At 34.3% G+C, this 17,261-nt stretch overlaps 1 protein-coding gene across 1 annotated transcript in view; it reads right to left on the bottom strand.

Moving 5' to 3' along the window:
* LOC131030845 (protein DETOXIFICATION 40) overlaps positions 1-5,103 on the bottom strand; it is a 61,847-nt gene extending 56,744 nt beyond the window's left edge. The window contains exon 1 of the mRNA XM_057961778.2: positions 4,671-5,103. Within this exon, the coding sequence (XP_057817761.1) occupies positions 4,671-4,985 (315 nt within the window). The 5' untranslated portion in view covers positions 4,986-5,103. The remainder of the gene's footprint in view (positions 1-4,670) is intronic.
* Between the last annotated feature and the right edge of the window lie 12,158 nt (positions 5,104-17,261).

Here is a 17,261-nt window from a genome sequence, read left to right as displayed (position 1 = left end):
GCAACAAATCATGTGATGCCACATCAACGCACAAGTATCAATCTCACTTTTGGGGGGCTCTTTGGACTCCTTAAAAAAAGCATGCTACGTGACATCATATTTGATGATGTGACCCTGAAACCTTAATTATAAACAAGGAGCTTGGCAAGTAAGCTATTGTAAAAAATTCAAAGTGATTTGAAATTTTCACATGAAATTTTGAGAAGAGTAAAATTAAAGTGCTCAGCTATGAATCGTGTCCCTAAAATGCGTATAATACAACTATACCATTACACCAAATGCCTTTGGACAACTTAACAACACTTCCAATTTTTCAACGCTACAATATTAATGGCCCAGTTCTTCCCATGGCACCCAAAGCAAGAGATTTACACGTGACCACACGTTGTGACCATACATAATCGGTAATGTGCATTTCACGAGATGATTGAAAGCTGGACGTCGTGAACTCGAATCCCCGCAAACATGCCGAAACGGCCAAAACTGATAACTTGCCTACTTCAAAAAATGGCTATACAAGCGGATAAAAAGTAACCCTAATTCGCTCCTCTGCAAGCTGTGCACTTAAGTAAATGCGCGCCGCCATGAGTATCACCAGATTTATATGTTTGTGCCTCTGAAAGCTTAAAATTTGATTTCCATTTTTTAATTGGGAAGGTTTTCATGTTTTTTAATGTGTCAATGTGATAAAAAATTAAGTTAGCAGTCAGTCAAACAAACTTTAAACCTAATTCACCAGTTCTGATTAGCCGCAGTCGGTCAAAATGCAATAAAGAACAAAGGACTGATACGTTCCTCCAATATTTAAAGATCGCTGCAAACTCAACTCCTCCAATATTCACTTTTTCGATATGCGCAACAAGCTAAACTCTGGTTTATACCTACCTAGTGTGCAGCGATCTTTAAATATTGCAGGAAGGACTGATCAGTTACTAATTTTGGAATGACGAGAAAGTGAACTCAAGTCCAATCAGTTGTACATAGCTGACCGTTTTTATATTAATTAATTGATGTTGTGTCAAGATTTCACTTTAACACAAGTACAATTTTTTGGTTATACAAATCCAAGCTTAGCACTATTAGATACTTGTTTGTGCTGGTCGAAAAAAGAAAGGATACGTGCTTGATTTTATATCATTCGCTGAAAAGCCCTAATCTTATGTTTATAACTATAGGAATATAGCTAGGCAAATTACGCCAAAAATATCATATTTTAGAAGCTCCTCTTAAATTTTAAAAAATGCCAAAAACACATGGCTAAAATTTGCAGAAGCTGCCAGACGTATATGAGACGATAAAGAACAAACAGAATGAAATCCACCGTCAAGCATTAAATGCCTGAGTTCAGCTTAAAAAACATATATTTGCCTACTGTCCGAACAGACAAAAAACAAGAATCTTAACTAAAGGTTAAATGCTCAATAGCTTTGCACAGACGTGGGGATTCTATAGCCTACAAATTCTCACACGTACTCATTCTGTATCGTTTAATAGTTTAACTTGAAGAATAATGCGTATTTTGTATTTTTAATAGTTTTTCTTTTTGTTTTTAAGCAAGTGTTTTTGATTGGAGCTATGAACTAGTGAGATCACAAGGAGGACCTCATTTCTGAATCGAGGGTCAAGGCATCCTCTTTGAAACATCCGACACAGCCTGAGAGCCAGAGAGCAATCGACCAGGGAGCATTGGGGGGACCAAGAGCACACTCCAGATTTATCAATAACTCCTCCGCGTGCACCAACAACGAACTACCTCTCCCGCCAAAGCAAACCGTTGTCTCCAAGTCAGCAGACCAGTGTAGAGACAGACAATGTGAAACGGCTGGGGCAGAGAGGGGCCAAGCCCAGCCCAGCTGTACCACTGCGCTATGGGGTGAACCCATATTCTTCTACATTAATGGATATTTTGTATGGTGGTTTATTTGGGTATTTATGTGTAAGTATTGGTAAGAAGATTTATTAAAAGAATATATAGTTATGTAACAAATTTTGTAGTTATAAATTGGGATGTCACTTCTGAATGACGACTTTTTGACTTCTGCACAAACACCTAATCTTCCTATCTTGGTGTAGCTACCTTTAAGCTTAACCAATAGCTTTAAGCTCTTAAAGTGTCCAAAACAACGGAAAAAAAGTGAGACCATTACTTGTGCACTAAGTCATGTTGTATTGTTGTACTGAAGTGGCCTCACATGATTCATTACTTTTTAGATCTAAGGAATACATTTCATTCAGTTATGGTAGTCATCATCAACAATAACAACTTTAAAGTCACAATTATTGGTAAAATATTGTCAAAAAATTCGAGATTAAATCAACAAGTGCTATCACATCTATTGGTACTCACTCAACTACTTGATCCTCTCCCCTATTAGATACTTTCTCTTACACCCTCCTCCTGCAAAGAATAAAAAGATTTAAGACTTAAAAACTTAAACTTTATAGCTAAATGCTCTTTATTGTCATAAGAAAAGCTTCATCTTTAGATGGACCAAGTACCCGCTTTTCTATTAGACAAACAATATGACTTAATCCATCAGATTTCCATAATCTACACTATTAATTATGACAGATTTCTGAATTTAACTGTACAAGAATACGTTTGAATGACCAGTGGCTTCACACATCATAACAGTATAGCACTGAAAAACAAAATGCTCTCTTGAGCATTTTGTTTTTCAGTGCTATACTGTTATGATGTGTGAAGCCACTGGTCACTCAAACGTACCAGCACAAGGCATGTGAGCAGAGTGCTCAAGTGAAATGATTAAAGCAGCACAAGTGTTTATGTTGGAGATGATTAACACCTGTTACTTTCAACCGGCTTGCATGTGCTATGTGTTTGTCTGGTACTCGTCCAGAAGTCGATGTCTTGAAAAGCAAAGTGTAAAATTGGTGAATCGGTTCAACAAGATACGACTGATAATTATGCTATTTGTGTTGTGCCAATTTGGCTGTTTCCTCTCTCTGTTATCTTCTTTAATAAAATACTACATTTTTTATTGGTCAAAAGGCATGGCATAATATATGTATAAAAGTCCTATCATCTTTCTTTAAAAATACTTAGCATAAAAAAAAGACTACATACAGAATAGCAGAAGTCACAGCTGTCACAGATCATATCTTAGCAAGTTTTTCATCATTTGCCTTGGAAGTATCCACACTTGTTAGATCTTCTCATCCCATTTTTATATTATTAGAATCTAAATAAATAATAATACCTCCTTATCTCTGGTTGTTGAGGATAAAGCTTATCCACTTGCCCAACAACCAATCCAAAATTAGAATGGTTCAGATGTACTCAAAACGTTTTTTCTTTTTTTTTCCTTTTTTATTGAAGAAGAGCACTCAAAACGTTTTTATGGTCACTGGTAGTGGTGAATATAAAATCATTGGACTGATACATTCCTGCAAATATTAATTGTCTGTCAATGGATCAGTCAGTTAGGAATTGAATTCTAGATGTTGGGTACCACCAAATTATCGGCCTTTCTATTAATGGAACCACCTTTACATCAATTCTATTGATGAGTCTTTAACTTTTCATGGATCAGTAAGAAGCTGAATTCAGGACCTCTTGGTTCGCTGCTATGGAACACCACCAACCCTCTTAATGACTAGACCATCTTTGTTTCAGGTCTGATTCATTTTTTAACAGAAGTTTACGTTTTTTTTAATCTTAAATCTGTCTTTTAATGATGATAATGGCATTTTTCTAATATCTATAAGTTTAAAATGTCAAATAAATTTATGCTGATAATAATGTTTTTGTAATACCTCCACACAATCTATATTTTCACAGAAAAATTGTCAAATCTTAGACACAGGGAGATTCCTAGAAAGAAACAGCTTTGTATTTTTTAACTGACAGCTTGGAATGATAACAAAGTAATCCAGAGCTTGAAAGGGACTTTTACCTGGCCCGTCATGATGTTACTTTTGACACAACTACAAATATTAATGTATAATAAACCCCAAGCCTACCACCATTAAACATTATCTTAAGCTGCGTCTACCACTTCCCCACGTCTTTCTTATTAACAATGTGGCAAAAAAATCTTAATCTTGGTTGCATACACAGTTCCTTGAGCTAATGAGATACGAAAGTAAGAGACCACATTAAATTTGCTTCTTACTGTTTGTCAGCGTTAACTATTCTATAAGTTGGTCAGTCAATGCTTGTCAGTAATAACGTTAAGACCATGTTAATGAATACTAATGGATACATTAAAACTCTGTTATTGAATACTGAACAATTAAACCAGAATCCACAGTCAATGCTTATCAGTAATAACATTCTTAATAAATAGCTAATGGCTGCATTAAAACTCTGTTATTTAATACTGAACAACTAAACCAGAATCCATTAAAACTGCCGTTCTGAGTTTCAACATTCTTTTCAATTCTCTTTCTCCTCTTATCTGTTTATCTGTTCTGATATCTGTTCTGATATTAGATCATAGTGTTTGATCTGAAATGTTAACTATGTCTAATCCAACAGAAAGTACATTGAAAAGTATATCCCCTGTGTTTTCTTTGAATTCTTGATGTTCCATAGCTGAAATCCTGTACTTAATTTTATATACCCAACTAAAGATTCAATCCCCTTATTCTTTGATTTGCAATTTTGCATGCAATAAAATACAGAGTAAGAAAGGAATGATACATACCATGAGTCCATAAGCAAAAACTTGAATCCCAGTATTCCCAAGAGAAGCAGCAGCAAGCTCCAAGTTCCCCAGATGCCCAGAGAAGATTTGTGTGGCCATGCTCATTATATAGTTTATCATGTAAACTACAACTGCAGGAGCAGCAAGCCGCCATAGAAGCTTCGATTCCAAGAACACTGCATCTTTTATCCTCTTTCTCCATGGCTGATCTAAGTCAGAGAGAATGACTTCCAATCTGTTAATGTCATCCAGGTGATTCCCATTAGCAGGGGTAGGAACCCTTTCTAACAGAGACTCTTGAACTTCTGGCTCCATAACATTCCCTGCTAATATGGGTCCTTTTCCAATAGCCCGAGGAAAACCTGAGGTGGAGATGAGAGGCCAGCCGTTTCATTAATTAAGTAGGCAATGAATGATGTACAAATGCAAACTAGTACACGTAGAGTATATCAAACGGCAATGGACACTCATCACCGTATATCTAACTTCAAAAATTTATGGACAAATTTGTGGTTAATTGTGAGTTGATTTTTTAAGGCCTTGGAATACGCCATGTGTGGCTTCTTATTGCAGCTGTCTAGTCAATTATGTGATTGGTTTCAACCAGTCAATTTGATCACATTGGATGGTCAACTATCTGATTGGTTTCAACTACTGAATTTGATCACATTGGAATTAGTCTACAATTTTTGACTATTTAGGTGGGATTAGCTGGAATGACAATTGAGTATTTAGGTACGAACAATCTTGTGAAGTATTTAGTATGTATTTTTTATCATATTTATTAATTAATTAAAAATTAAAATAAAATAGTTTTTTTATTTTTGTTAATAAATGTCTCTCGTTATTAAACAAATTCTTCTTCTTTTTCTTCATGTTTGAATGTTTTTTAAGCATTTCTAGCATTAATTTGGTCTAGTGTAAGTATTTGAGCAAGTGTATAATCTACATTCTTTTGGCTTGATTCAAAGTTAAATATTCTTATAGAAATAGGTGGTTGATAAGTATAAATCTACTATACATAGAGGCTTTCCCTTACCATAATAGCCATAGAGTTTATAGTTATATCTAATAGATGTATCCATGACACTCTATGTCTTCTTTTACTGAGGCTAGTCATTCATTGTTTATGATAGGATGACGGGTCAATCATAAAAGGTTAAAAATAGAAGATTTATTTGGAGATAGAAAGAACAAAAGATTGAGTTTAAGTGGATGGTCAAGATTTATCGACAAATTTTTTCTTAACTGTTGATTTTTAAGGCCCTTGGACACATTAGATGTTCCATCGTATGTGGCTTCTTATTGCAACTATATGGTAAACTATGTGATTGGTTTCAACTAGTCAATTTGATAACAATAGAATCATGAATAGTCAATCAATCAATAATTTTTTACTATTTAGTCAAGACTAGTTGGAATGAAAATGTCTATGAAGCACCTAAGATGCACCTTTAACCATATTTATTAATTAATTAATTAATACAATCAAAGGTTCATCCTAGGTGTACCCTCACTACTCAACAAATTCTTCTTCTTTCTCTTCATGTTTGAAATTTTAAGCATTTTTAGCACTAATGGTTTGAGTGTCAGCTATATTGAGTAACTATGTGTAATCTACATTCTTTTGGCTTAATTCATTGTTAAATATTCTCATAGAAATAGGTGATTGACAAATATAAATCTATTAAACATAGAGCTTTTCGTTTACAATAATAGTCATAGGGTTTATAATTATGTATAATAGATGTATCAATAGCACTCTATGTCTTTTTAATCTAATGCTAGTCATTCATTGTTTATGATAGGATGATAGCTCAATCATAAAAGGTAAAAAATAGAAGATTTATCTAGAGATAGAGGGAACGAAAGATTGAAAGTTTAAATGGATGGTCAAGGTTTATCAACAAATTTGTTCTAATTTTTTGTTGACTGTGTAAGGCCTTTGGACATGTTAGGTGTCCCATCGTGTGTGGCTTCTTATTGCAACTGTATGGTCAACTATGTGATTGGTTTCAACTAGTCAATTTAATTTCTTTGGAATCATGAATAACCTGTTAATCAACATTATTTTTTTACTATTTAGGCAAGGCTAGTTGGAATGACAATGTCCATGGAACACCTAGGATGCACCTTGGACCATGTTTATTGATTAATTAAAAATTAGAATAGAACATTTTTTCCTTTTTAATTAATTAATAAATATGATCAAAGGTGCATCCTAGGTGCTACATAGACATTTTTAGTTGGAACTCCTTGAAATAGTTGATCCCATAAGAGTGAAGTTGCAACTCTCTAGATGCACCCTTACTATTAAATAAATTCTTGTGTGTTCTCTTCATGTTTGAATGTTTAAGCATTTTTAGCATTAGTTTGGTTTGAGTGTAAGGTATCTTGAGCAACTATGTGTAATCTGCATTCTTCTAGCTTACATAGATCTTAAATATTCTCATAGAAATAGGTGGTTGAAAAATATAAATCTATTAAACATAGAGGTTTTCTCTTACAATAGTACTCATATGGTTCCTTTGGCTCGCTTCATATAATGATAGATCACAGAGTGTGCTCCAAAATATTGATGCATAAATCTTAAACACAATTGAATCTAGAAAAAACATTCTTTCTCAATAGTCATAGAGTCTATAATTATGTATAACAGATGTATCAATGACACTCTATGCCTTTCTTTTCTAATGATGGCCATTATTTGTTTATGATAGGTTGGCATGGGTCAATCATAAAAGGAAAAAATATAAGATTTAATCAAAGATAGAAAGAACATAAGATTCAAAGTTTAAGTGGATGGCCGAGATTTAAAGTTGGTGTGGATTTTGGTTAGATGATAGTTGGAAATGGATGGTTAGGATTTAATTGATTTAAAATGGTGCATAAGATAAATAGGATCATTTTTTTCAATTACAAATTGCTAATTTTTTTCAATTACATTATCAAATCAATCCTAAACATTCATTTCTAGCCACCAACAAATTAAAGAAAATGGTTGGTGGCTAGAATAAATGGTTGGTCTTATTTACAATTTTTAAACTAGAAAAATGGATGATGTGGATTATATATTTAATGGTTCAAGATTAAAAAAAAAATCTTTAAATAAAGAGGGGGTGGTGGAAATTAGCTTAATTAAATAAATAAACTGATTTATTCAATTAAACAATGTTAATATGGTTGTCAATATTGGTATGGTGTGATAGTTAAGTTGTGGTGTTGTTGTTATTGTCATCAAGGTTCAAAGCCCGCTAGTGTGTTATTGTTGAATGTTTATATTGCGGACAAGGTCCCTCATTTGTGACCTCACTAGTTCATAGTTATGAATCATTAATTAAATAATTTAGGAGGCACAAACTTGTATGATACTAATGAAATGTTAATAAAGAGTTCTCCATTTGGTGGCTTAGTTGTCTTTAAAGCACTTACTTGTAGTAGATCAGCCATGTTTTTTTCGACCGCTACTAAACTGGCTCCAAAACGACATGAAAAGTCAATAACACAAAATTTGTCAAAAAATACATATCAATCATGATCAGTAGAATTAGTTGCGGCTTTGATTTTTTGAAATTTTTTGAGAAAGTCAATAACATGAGTTTTATAACCCCATTTTGAAGCCAATTTAGCCACGTCCATTTTTTTCTACCCTTACTTTTATGTCACTTTTGTAAGAAGAAAGAGACATTCAAACATTTATTTTGGCTCTACCCTGACTCTTAAACTTCATGGCTCAAATCTATTATTTTGTCATTCTCAACCATTTTTACCTACATTATCCTCTGGAAAGTTGTTCTATTAGGTGTCAATTTATTTCAAGTATATTATTTCATAGTCTCGCCTATAAATTATTCTTTTGGATATATAGAAAACAAAATGCTTAGACAACTTTATTCATTACATAAAATCTCTTGAAGTTGCTATTCCAAAACTTAATTTTTAATATTTTGTTTTGGGAGGCAAATCTTGCCAAATATTTTACAAGAAACCTTACAAGCTAATATTGAGCTTAAATAACAAACATATTCACATAAGATCGAATAAGAAAACTTGAGAAAAACCAATTAAATCTTTCCAAGAAAGCAGACAAGTTGATTGCTAATATAAGACTTGTCTTTTCTAAGAGATGTCTAACAATGACAATGACAATGACAATAAAAGACACCTAAATCCAATAATTTTTCTCCAACATTTGAAATGAATTCTTGGTGACTTTTTGCCAACACCCTCATCTAACTTTGGAAAAAAATTCCAAAAAACTCTATTTTTATATTTACGTTAATTGTAAAATTATTAACTCAACCATCTTTAAATCATGATAAATGTTTGCCCCTCGTTACTATGTTTGACCATATAGAATATTTGAAAGTTAGTTAGAACGTCTAGTTTCTCTCACCCAATATTCTTTATGCGGGTTATCAAATGTTTTGATTTTGTGAAGATCATTCCATCTCTTCCTACAAGCGGGGCCCACCAAAAAGTTAGGTCACTCCAAAGAATAAATCAATTTCAGATAATACTCTTATTCCCAAAAAGTCACTCCAAAATTAGATTATTCCTAATTTTATGGGTTTTGAAACATATATTTTTAACATATATCATTTTTTCTTGCGCTCTAAATAAACATATAATTTCAGGTAAGCATTTATGTAAATAAATATTAATAATTATATAATTGTAAGTTAAAAAAATAAAGATAGTAATAGCATATAAATTTGGTTTGAAAATTAATAAAGAAAAGTAGTATTATTTAAGTTTCTTTTAATTGGTTAAAATTAAACTTTATAATAAGGAATGGAAGTATAAGGTTTACTTAAAATTCTTTCGAGCTAAGAACTAGTTGAGTAGACTCAAACTCAAGAACTCCTATGTAGGAAGCTCACAATCAATCATTGCATTGTGGGGTCATCCCAAAAGAACATAACAATATTATTAATGAATAGTATTAGTAATATGATGTATATGTAGTAATCTAATATTTTGATGTAGATTGTGTTGAATAATCTAATTTAGTGTTTTGAGATTAAATTTAAGATAATTAGATTTTGATAGACTACAAAATATCTATTTTCTAACTTAGTTTAATTTCATAGTTATAAAAACAATGTTTGCATGTCAATTTGAATCTATGGTTTTGGCCTTCTATTTGGAATCAATTTGTGCTCATATAAATCGTTTATTCCTATTTGCCCTTGATATTTGGACTTGTTGGTGTTTAAATATTCCTTTGATGTTTTTTGTGTTATGAATTTCACCTCAATTGAACTGTTATAATTGATTTAACAATTTGAACAAGATCAAAGACAAGTCAAAGTTGGGGGGGGGGGGGTCTTATCAAACTACCCAATCTTGCAGCCTCAACATGTTATCTAATCTACTATATGCAAAAAAAATTGAAACATATCTTGATTGAAAATTTCATTTGTACATTTATGTAATTAAACATCTCAAGAACAATTACAAAAATTGAAGATTTCAATAGAAACAAAATTCAAAATTTAACAATGTTTTTTGACACATCCTACTTGAAAGTCTTCAAATCCTCATGTCTTCACACCTTCTTAACTTCACTCATCCTTTGAAATCTAAGATTTTTCCTTCATCCTACAACTCTCATGGCTGCCATGAGCACCAAAAACACACATACAAATTCATTCTTATCTTCCTTGCATTCTTCTCCTCTTGGCAAGTTGATTTCCTACACCCTTATCCAATTTTTTCTAGAGCAACCTGCAAGTTCTTTCTCCAACCTTGTTTCTATTGGTGATTCTTAACACCATTAAAGGTTACATTTAATAGAAGTTAAAACAATTGTGAGATGCCAAAATGTGGCACCCAAATCTTCTCTTTCATTTCCCTCAACTCGACCTCACAAATTCCTTCAAAAACATGAAATAAAATATGTTTTTTTCTTTCAAAATGTTATTGCACTATATACAACACCTTGTTGATGTATTTTTCTTTGTAAAATGAATAAAATGCTAAACCAAGTCACGCTCCTTTGGTAATAAAAGAGTCATTAATTTTGTTTCTAAAATTCACTTTTCTTTCCTCCATTTTGGCACCCAAATCAAGTGAATAAGACAAGAATGGAATGTAAAAATTCACTTGTCGTAGGAACACTTATATTGGCATCAAAATGAATAAAATAAATATTAATTCTTCTTTAATAGTTCACTCTAACATACCAATGAACCCCTTCAACCCTTCAAACCATGAAATTGTGTAAAATATTTTGGCATGTGGTGACCGATCATGTTGTTGGGCTTAAATTTTGGTGGCTTTGTCAGCCGTGTTTATGTTGGCATTATTGGCATTAAGTTGTCATTGATGTCAACTGGTTTGGCAAGGTCACCAGTAAGTAAGAAGTGTTGACCGGTATAAGAAGAGAAAGACACATGATGGCAATGCACGTGTGAGTGAGTAGACAGAAGGAAGGCTACCGGTACATATGAATTGTGTCATCTATTGGTAAAGCAGGCTTACCGGTAAGGAACAAACTGGGATGAAGGTTGGTTGCTTGTTTGTAATGAACATGCAGAATGCTAAAGGAATCACAACAACATCCTATGAGCAAAACAAAGAGGATGGCATGAAAATAGACCAGAAGGCATGATGAGTTGTTAGGAGGATGTGTTGTCGGTATAGAGGATATTTGTTGGTTATACTGATAAGATGAACTGAGCCGATAGTCAACATTCAAGCAAAGGTGGATGTCGACAAATATGATGTAATTGGATGCCAGGTGGAAATATTGCACAGGTCGATGGAGTGTGCATCGACGTAACAAGTCGGCAAGAAGGTTGACTTTTATGAAGAACCCGCAAGTCACAGAGGATGCCAGAGGATTGCGGCTCGAGGAAGGCAAGATATAAAGCAACTGAACTGATCCTACAAGATGATTTAATCTTCATACCCATTTGCTGAAGGAAACAGCAAAGCCATTAATGGCATATGACAGAGAAAAGCAGAAAAGCATGGTGCAAACCTCCACATTTAGAAAATGCACATTGGAATGTGAAGCTTTGTTGGTGTTGATCGATGTCATGAAGATCAAATCCCTAGAAAAGCAGATCGAATCAAATCAAATTTGGTTCAAGTTAGAGAAGGCAAAACCTAACACGACATTGTTGAATGCGATTTTAGGCGGGAATCCAAGATTATAAATAGGGGAGCTCGAGACAAAAATGATTGATGCTTGATGTGAAGAGGTAGAGTGAAAAGAGCTTAAGCACAGAGAAGGATCATCTTTCTTAGAATTTATTCTAAGAAAGTTACAGAGTGAGTTAGCAGGCTAATCGGTGAGAGGGTTTAACTGACAGAGATAGAGTACCAGTAAACTATTGAAGTTTTAATAGTTAAGCTAACCAGTGAGGAGTGATTGATTAAGAAGGCATCCAAGTGTGACATAGTGTGTTGTGCGGCTGGGAGAGAAAGAAGAGTAGCTAATAATCAGAGAGATTAATCTCATAACCAGTAGTGTGAGATCCAGTGAAGAAGAGAAGACTGTTAATCGACAGAAACCTATTTGATCAAGAGTTGCAAAACTCATTTGCAACCAGAAGCTATAACTATATCAAAATTGTATTTCACTATACATCACCAAGTTGGAGCTTGGTGCAGGGGTTGGTGCCCTAAATGAGTAGGGGTTGGTGCCCTAAATCTTTGTAATTCAGTGTTTCACTTGTGAGGCTGGATTGGAGCAGTAGTCTCCAGCAACATTTATCACCGAGGTTTTTCCCATATTGGGTTTTCCTCGTACATCTGGTATTGTGGGTTGCATTTGTGTGTTTGCCTCTTTTGATATCCATATTTGTCTTACCAGTTTGATTGTTTAGTGCCTAGGGTAATAATTGATACTCTAAGGTTGTTTTAAAAAGGAAAAGAATTTAGGAACCACTGACTCACCCCCCTCTCAATGGTACATTGTGTTCAACAATTTACCCCCCAAATCAATTAATGTGTCTAGGGGCAACAATGCCTGTAGTCAAGGGATTTAGGACAACACATTTGAAGAAAAAATTTCTCATTATTTAATAAAGGAGTTGACTATTATTTTAGCATGTAAATCGACCTTTGTAAACTACCAAAAAGGCTTGATAAATAAATAGTTGTGTAATGTGAAAGATCATCAAATTGTAATTTATTTGCTAGATAATAAAAGAAAGTGGATGGTTGTTTCTCTATGGATGTAGCCCACATTAGGTGAAGCACATTAAATATGTGTGTTATTTCAACATGAGTTGTTATTTTTGTCTCTTTTATTCTACATTATATTTAATATGGTTTTTCTTGGTAGTTGTTGGACCATTGATGTTGACTTTATAGCTTATGTGTTGTCATTGATGATATGTCTAGTATAATGATTGTTAGAGCATGAGGAGATTGTTGGCAAGGGTTGTAATTGATATAAAGTACAAATGGATGATGGTTGCAAATGCTATGTATTTTGGATGTCCACCTTCTTGGTGTCTTATGCCTACACTCAGTATGATATGTTGATAATGTGTTTGATGACAAAGATGGTATAATAATCATATCATATTAAGATGTAGATTAGAAGCATTATGATGAGGATTAGAAGCTGTAGCGTCGTAAAATTGCGACACTTGTAATTTTGACTGCATTTGGGTCCTCACAATGGTGGCGCAACGTTGAACCTGAATGGAGACCTCGAAACCTGTTTACGACATCAAAAACTGCATCTTTCTGCACCTTGGCCTGATCCTCCTTGCACCCTGCTATTCCGGGAGGTGGGACCATGGCGCCCAACGCCCTGGTCCTTGGCCCTATTTTGGGCCCGGTCTCTTGTTGGGCATCGGGTCTTCAAGTTTGCAATTTGGAAAATAATGCTCCTAGGTCGGCCTAAGGTCGGAAAAATCAGTCTCCTAACCCTAATTGACAAGTATATAAACTACATTTCCCCTCCCAGAAAAAGAGGAGGAAAAACATATGTGTGCAAGAGGCGGAAGCAATAGGCAAACATTAAAACATTCAAACATTCAAGCATTCCTTCAAGCAATTGAGCATTCTAGGTCTCCATTCAAGGCTAGGTGTTGCATTCAAGACAAGGATTCAACCATCGAAGAGGAGATCACCTACAACATACAACATCATTACACCTTCGCATGTAAGAATACAAACATTCTTACAACAAGGTATTAGTACTTGATTACATTACAAACATTTACATTTACAACATTCTCATTTCTTGGTTAATTCCAAAACCGGGGTTTGACCTGAAGGCAAACCCCTAATCCCTAACCCCCCAATCGTCCTCTCTTTTTTGTGTGTAGGTTGCAGGTACGCGGCTGTAATTGAAGATCTGGAATCCTTGTGCAGAGACGAACAGATCCCCCTTCGTTTCGCGGATTTTTCGGAGGACCGTGTGCACTCCGGGCGCCATCGTCCTGTCAACTTTTGCTCAAACTTGTAAGACAGCATCGTCTCGACATTTTACTGCTAATTTCAGGTCCGCAGCTTCATCCCATGTCCCTATCTCCATCTACAAGCAAATCTTTCTTACTTTCACATACACTCCTAGTTCAATCCTTCTATCTACATTCTTTACAAAAGAGGGTATCCTTGCTGTCTCAACCCTTGAAACTCATCTAGAATTCAATCTTGCATTGTGTGGGATTGGATCTTGTGAGTTTCAACCCCTCTTTTGAATGTAAAGTCTCTCCTAAGTGAAAACCGTCAATCCTAGTGACCTCCTTTCTCTCTCTTTGGAGTGGGGGAACACCTAGGGTTCGATTTTCCGCTTTACATTTTGGTGAACCCGATGTGAACATCCTAATTCTGATTATTTATGGTTAGATCTGAAAAATTTTGCTTCCTTAATTACATTTCCATCTTTTGCAAATTTTAGAGGTTAATTGCATAAAAACCCTAAATTTTCTTTTTAGTAATTGAGCTTGTGAAATGTTTAATTGTTAATGCTTGTTTCAGATCTACCCTTCTATTGCAAATTATCAATTCATATTTGTGCCTTAATTCTGAAAATTAAGTGGTTAAGTGTCAAAACCCTAATTTTTAACCCTCTTGATTCAACCTTTGACCGATGATTTCACTGATCAAAACACCTCCAAATCGGCTGTAACTTTGGATTCCGCAACAAAATCATAATGTCTCTCATCCTTGAAAATTTTGAAAAAAATTGCGAGGACCATGTGCACCCCGAGCGCCATTGTCCCTGACATTTTTTCTGAAATTTCGGGAGTTAGATCTTACTGTATTTTTCTGCTAGAATCCAGAATCTTGGCTGATTTCATCAATTCTAACACTTTCAAAATTAAAGTCAAAGTTGGTCTAGTGATTGCTTGGATTAAGGCTTCTAATCATTCAAAAATTGTTGAAATTGAAATTTTGTGTTAAAATTGTGTTTCTTACTGTCCTAAATCTGAAAAGTGTGTTGGCATTCATTCAAAGTTTCAGTGCTTTATTCAAATTTTTGCAATTTGTGACTTTTGAAATTAAGTGTTTAATTGCAACAACTTTGATTTCCACTTTCAAAACTGAATTTTGCATGAAATTGAGTCAACTTTTAAATTTCAAAGCTTGCATTGCTTTTAGTATTCCCTCTAAAATCATAAAATTCAAAATTTCAGTTTCCCTCTCTTTTTCAAAATTCAAATTTTGCATTTTTCAATAGTCTTGGTAGGATTCAATTTTGAGATTGCAACTTTAATTTGGCCTATCTACAGATCCTAAAATCACTCAATTTTTTCAGATTAGCTTTAAAATCATCATAACCTTCATCCCTGAAAATTTCGAAAAAAGTTGCAAGGACTGTGTGCACTCCGTTCGCCACGGTCCTCGACATTTTTTTCAAAATTTTGGGAGATTGTCATGATTGCATTTAACAGCTTAAATCTAGGAGATTGGCTGATTTTATTGAAATTTGCTACCTCTAAATTCGAAAATAAATTCAAAATTCAAGATTTCAATTTTCAAGATAACAATTAAAATTAAGAGCTACCCCCCTTGGCCCTAATTTTTCAATTGTGCCTACCTTTCTTGGAAGTTGTGTTTCCCTCTTCTTTCACAAAGTTCAAATTGGATAATCATTATCTCATTGTTTAATTTTGCCAACTTTATTTTCAAAATTCAAAATCTTCTCTCTCTCTCTCTAGTGCATGAGTTTTACAACAATAAGCCCTACTTACACTATTCCCGTTAGACGAAGCCTTAGAATTAAGTCTTTCCAAGGTTTAATTACTGAGGAGATGGAACCTAATTTGAATGGCCTTTTAAACGAGGACATGGGTAATTCCTCTAATCCTCTTAATGATGAAGAAGCTCTCCATGAGGTTTCTGTAGAACAACTTTCGAAATTGGATAACCAATTTGATGATTTTCAGCAATGGATGTCTCAAGAATACCCCGATAGTCAAGCTCTTTCATTAATTGAGGGTCTAAAATGTATGGTTCAAAGTGATAAGAATGGAATTGATATCTTGCGTAGTATTGCACACATTGTGGATTCGAATGTGATGCCTATGAAGAGTTGTGCCGAAACTTTAGGTTATACACAACCTCCTACTCAACTCAATCATTCTATCCCTTTGACAACTTCTATTGCTAGTATACCTACTTTTACATCAAACATAATGACTACTTCAATACAAAACATTCCACCTATGATCACCAGTCATGGGGGCAATCCTTCCTCTTCAATCAACCCTCTTCCTTCATTCAATCTGACTTCTTCATTCATTCCTTCAATGAGTGTCCCTATTACATCTCCACGAATGAACATGACGCAAGGGGGCAATTCATTCAACCATTCCATTCCTCCTTGTAGTGTTCCTTCTTTCCAATCATCTCCTATGACTAACTATCATAGTGTCCCGCCACCTTACTCTCAATCAATACCTTCTTTCAATAACATAATACCTCCATCACAATCTAACATGTCTAATATGAACTCTTCGATTGAAGTGACCATTAACAATCTTGCACAAACCGTCTCTTCTTTACAGCAACAAATTGCCTCTATGAATCAATCTAAGTTTAGTGTGCCCACATTTGATGTTGCGAGCCCACTTTCTCTTGACATTGTTCAAGCTATCCCCCCTAAGCATGTTGAAATCCCACAGTTGGAGCTTTATAATGGTAAAGGTGATCCTCTAACACATGTTAAGACCTTTCAAACAATATGTACCGATTTTGCTCATGACCAAAGGTTGCTTGCAAAACTGTTTACTAGAACATTAAGAGATAAGGCTCTACAATGGTATTGCTCGTTGCCTTCCTATTCTATTACTTCTTTCCAACAACTTGCAAATGCTTTTATTCAACAATTTCAAAACAATATAAGTCCTAAAGTTACTTTGATTGATTTAATGCATTGTAAACAAGGTGTTAAAGAAAAAGTGATTGATTTCATTGGTAGATATAAGCATTTGTGTGCTCAAATTTCTTTTCTAGTACCTGACAATGATATTCAAAGAATCTTTATTTCTAATTTACAAAAAGATATTAGAGAAAAACTTCTGTTTTCCGAGTTTACTTCTTTCCAACAGTTGTGTGCAACTCTTCACAATTATCAACTGACTGTGAGTCAAATGGAATAAGCAAATCCTATGG

The sequence above is a fragment of the Cryptomeria japonica genome, chromosome 4 (genome assembly GCF_030272615.1).
Source record: "Cryptomeria japonica chromosome 4, Sugi_1.0, whole genome shotgun sequence".
Taxonomy (NCBI): domain Eukaryota; kingdom Viridiplantae; phylum Streptophyta; class Pinopsida; order Cupressales; family Cupressaceae; genus Cryptomeria; species Cryptomeria japonica.
The sequence above is the reverse complement of the archived record's forward strand: the minus strand, read 5'-3'. Positions and strand labels throughout refer to the sequence as shown.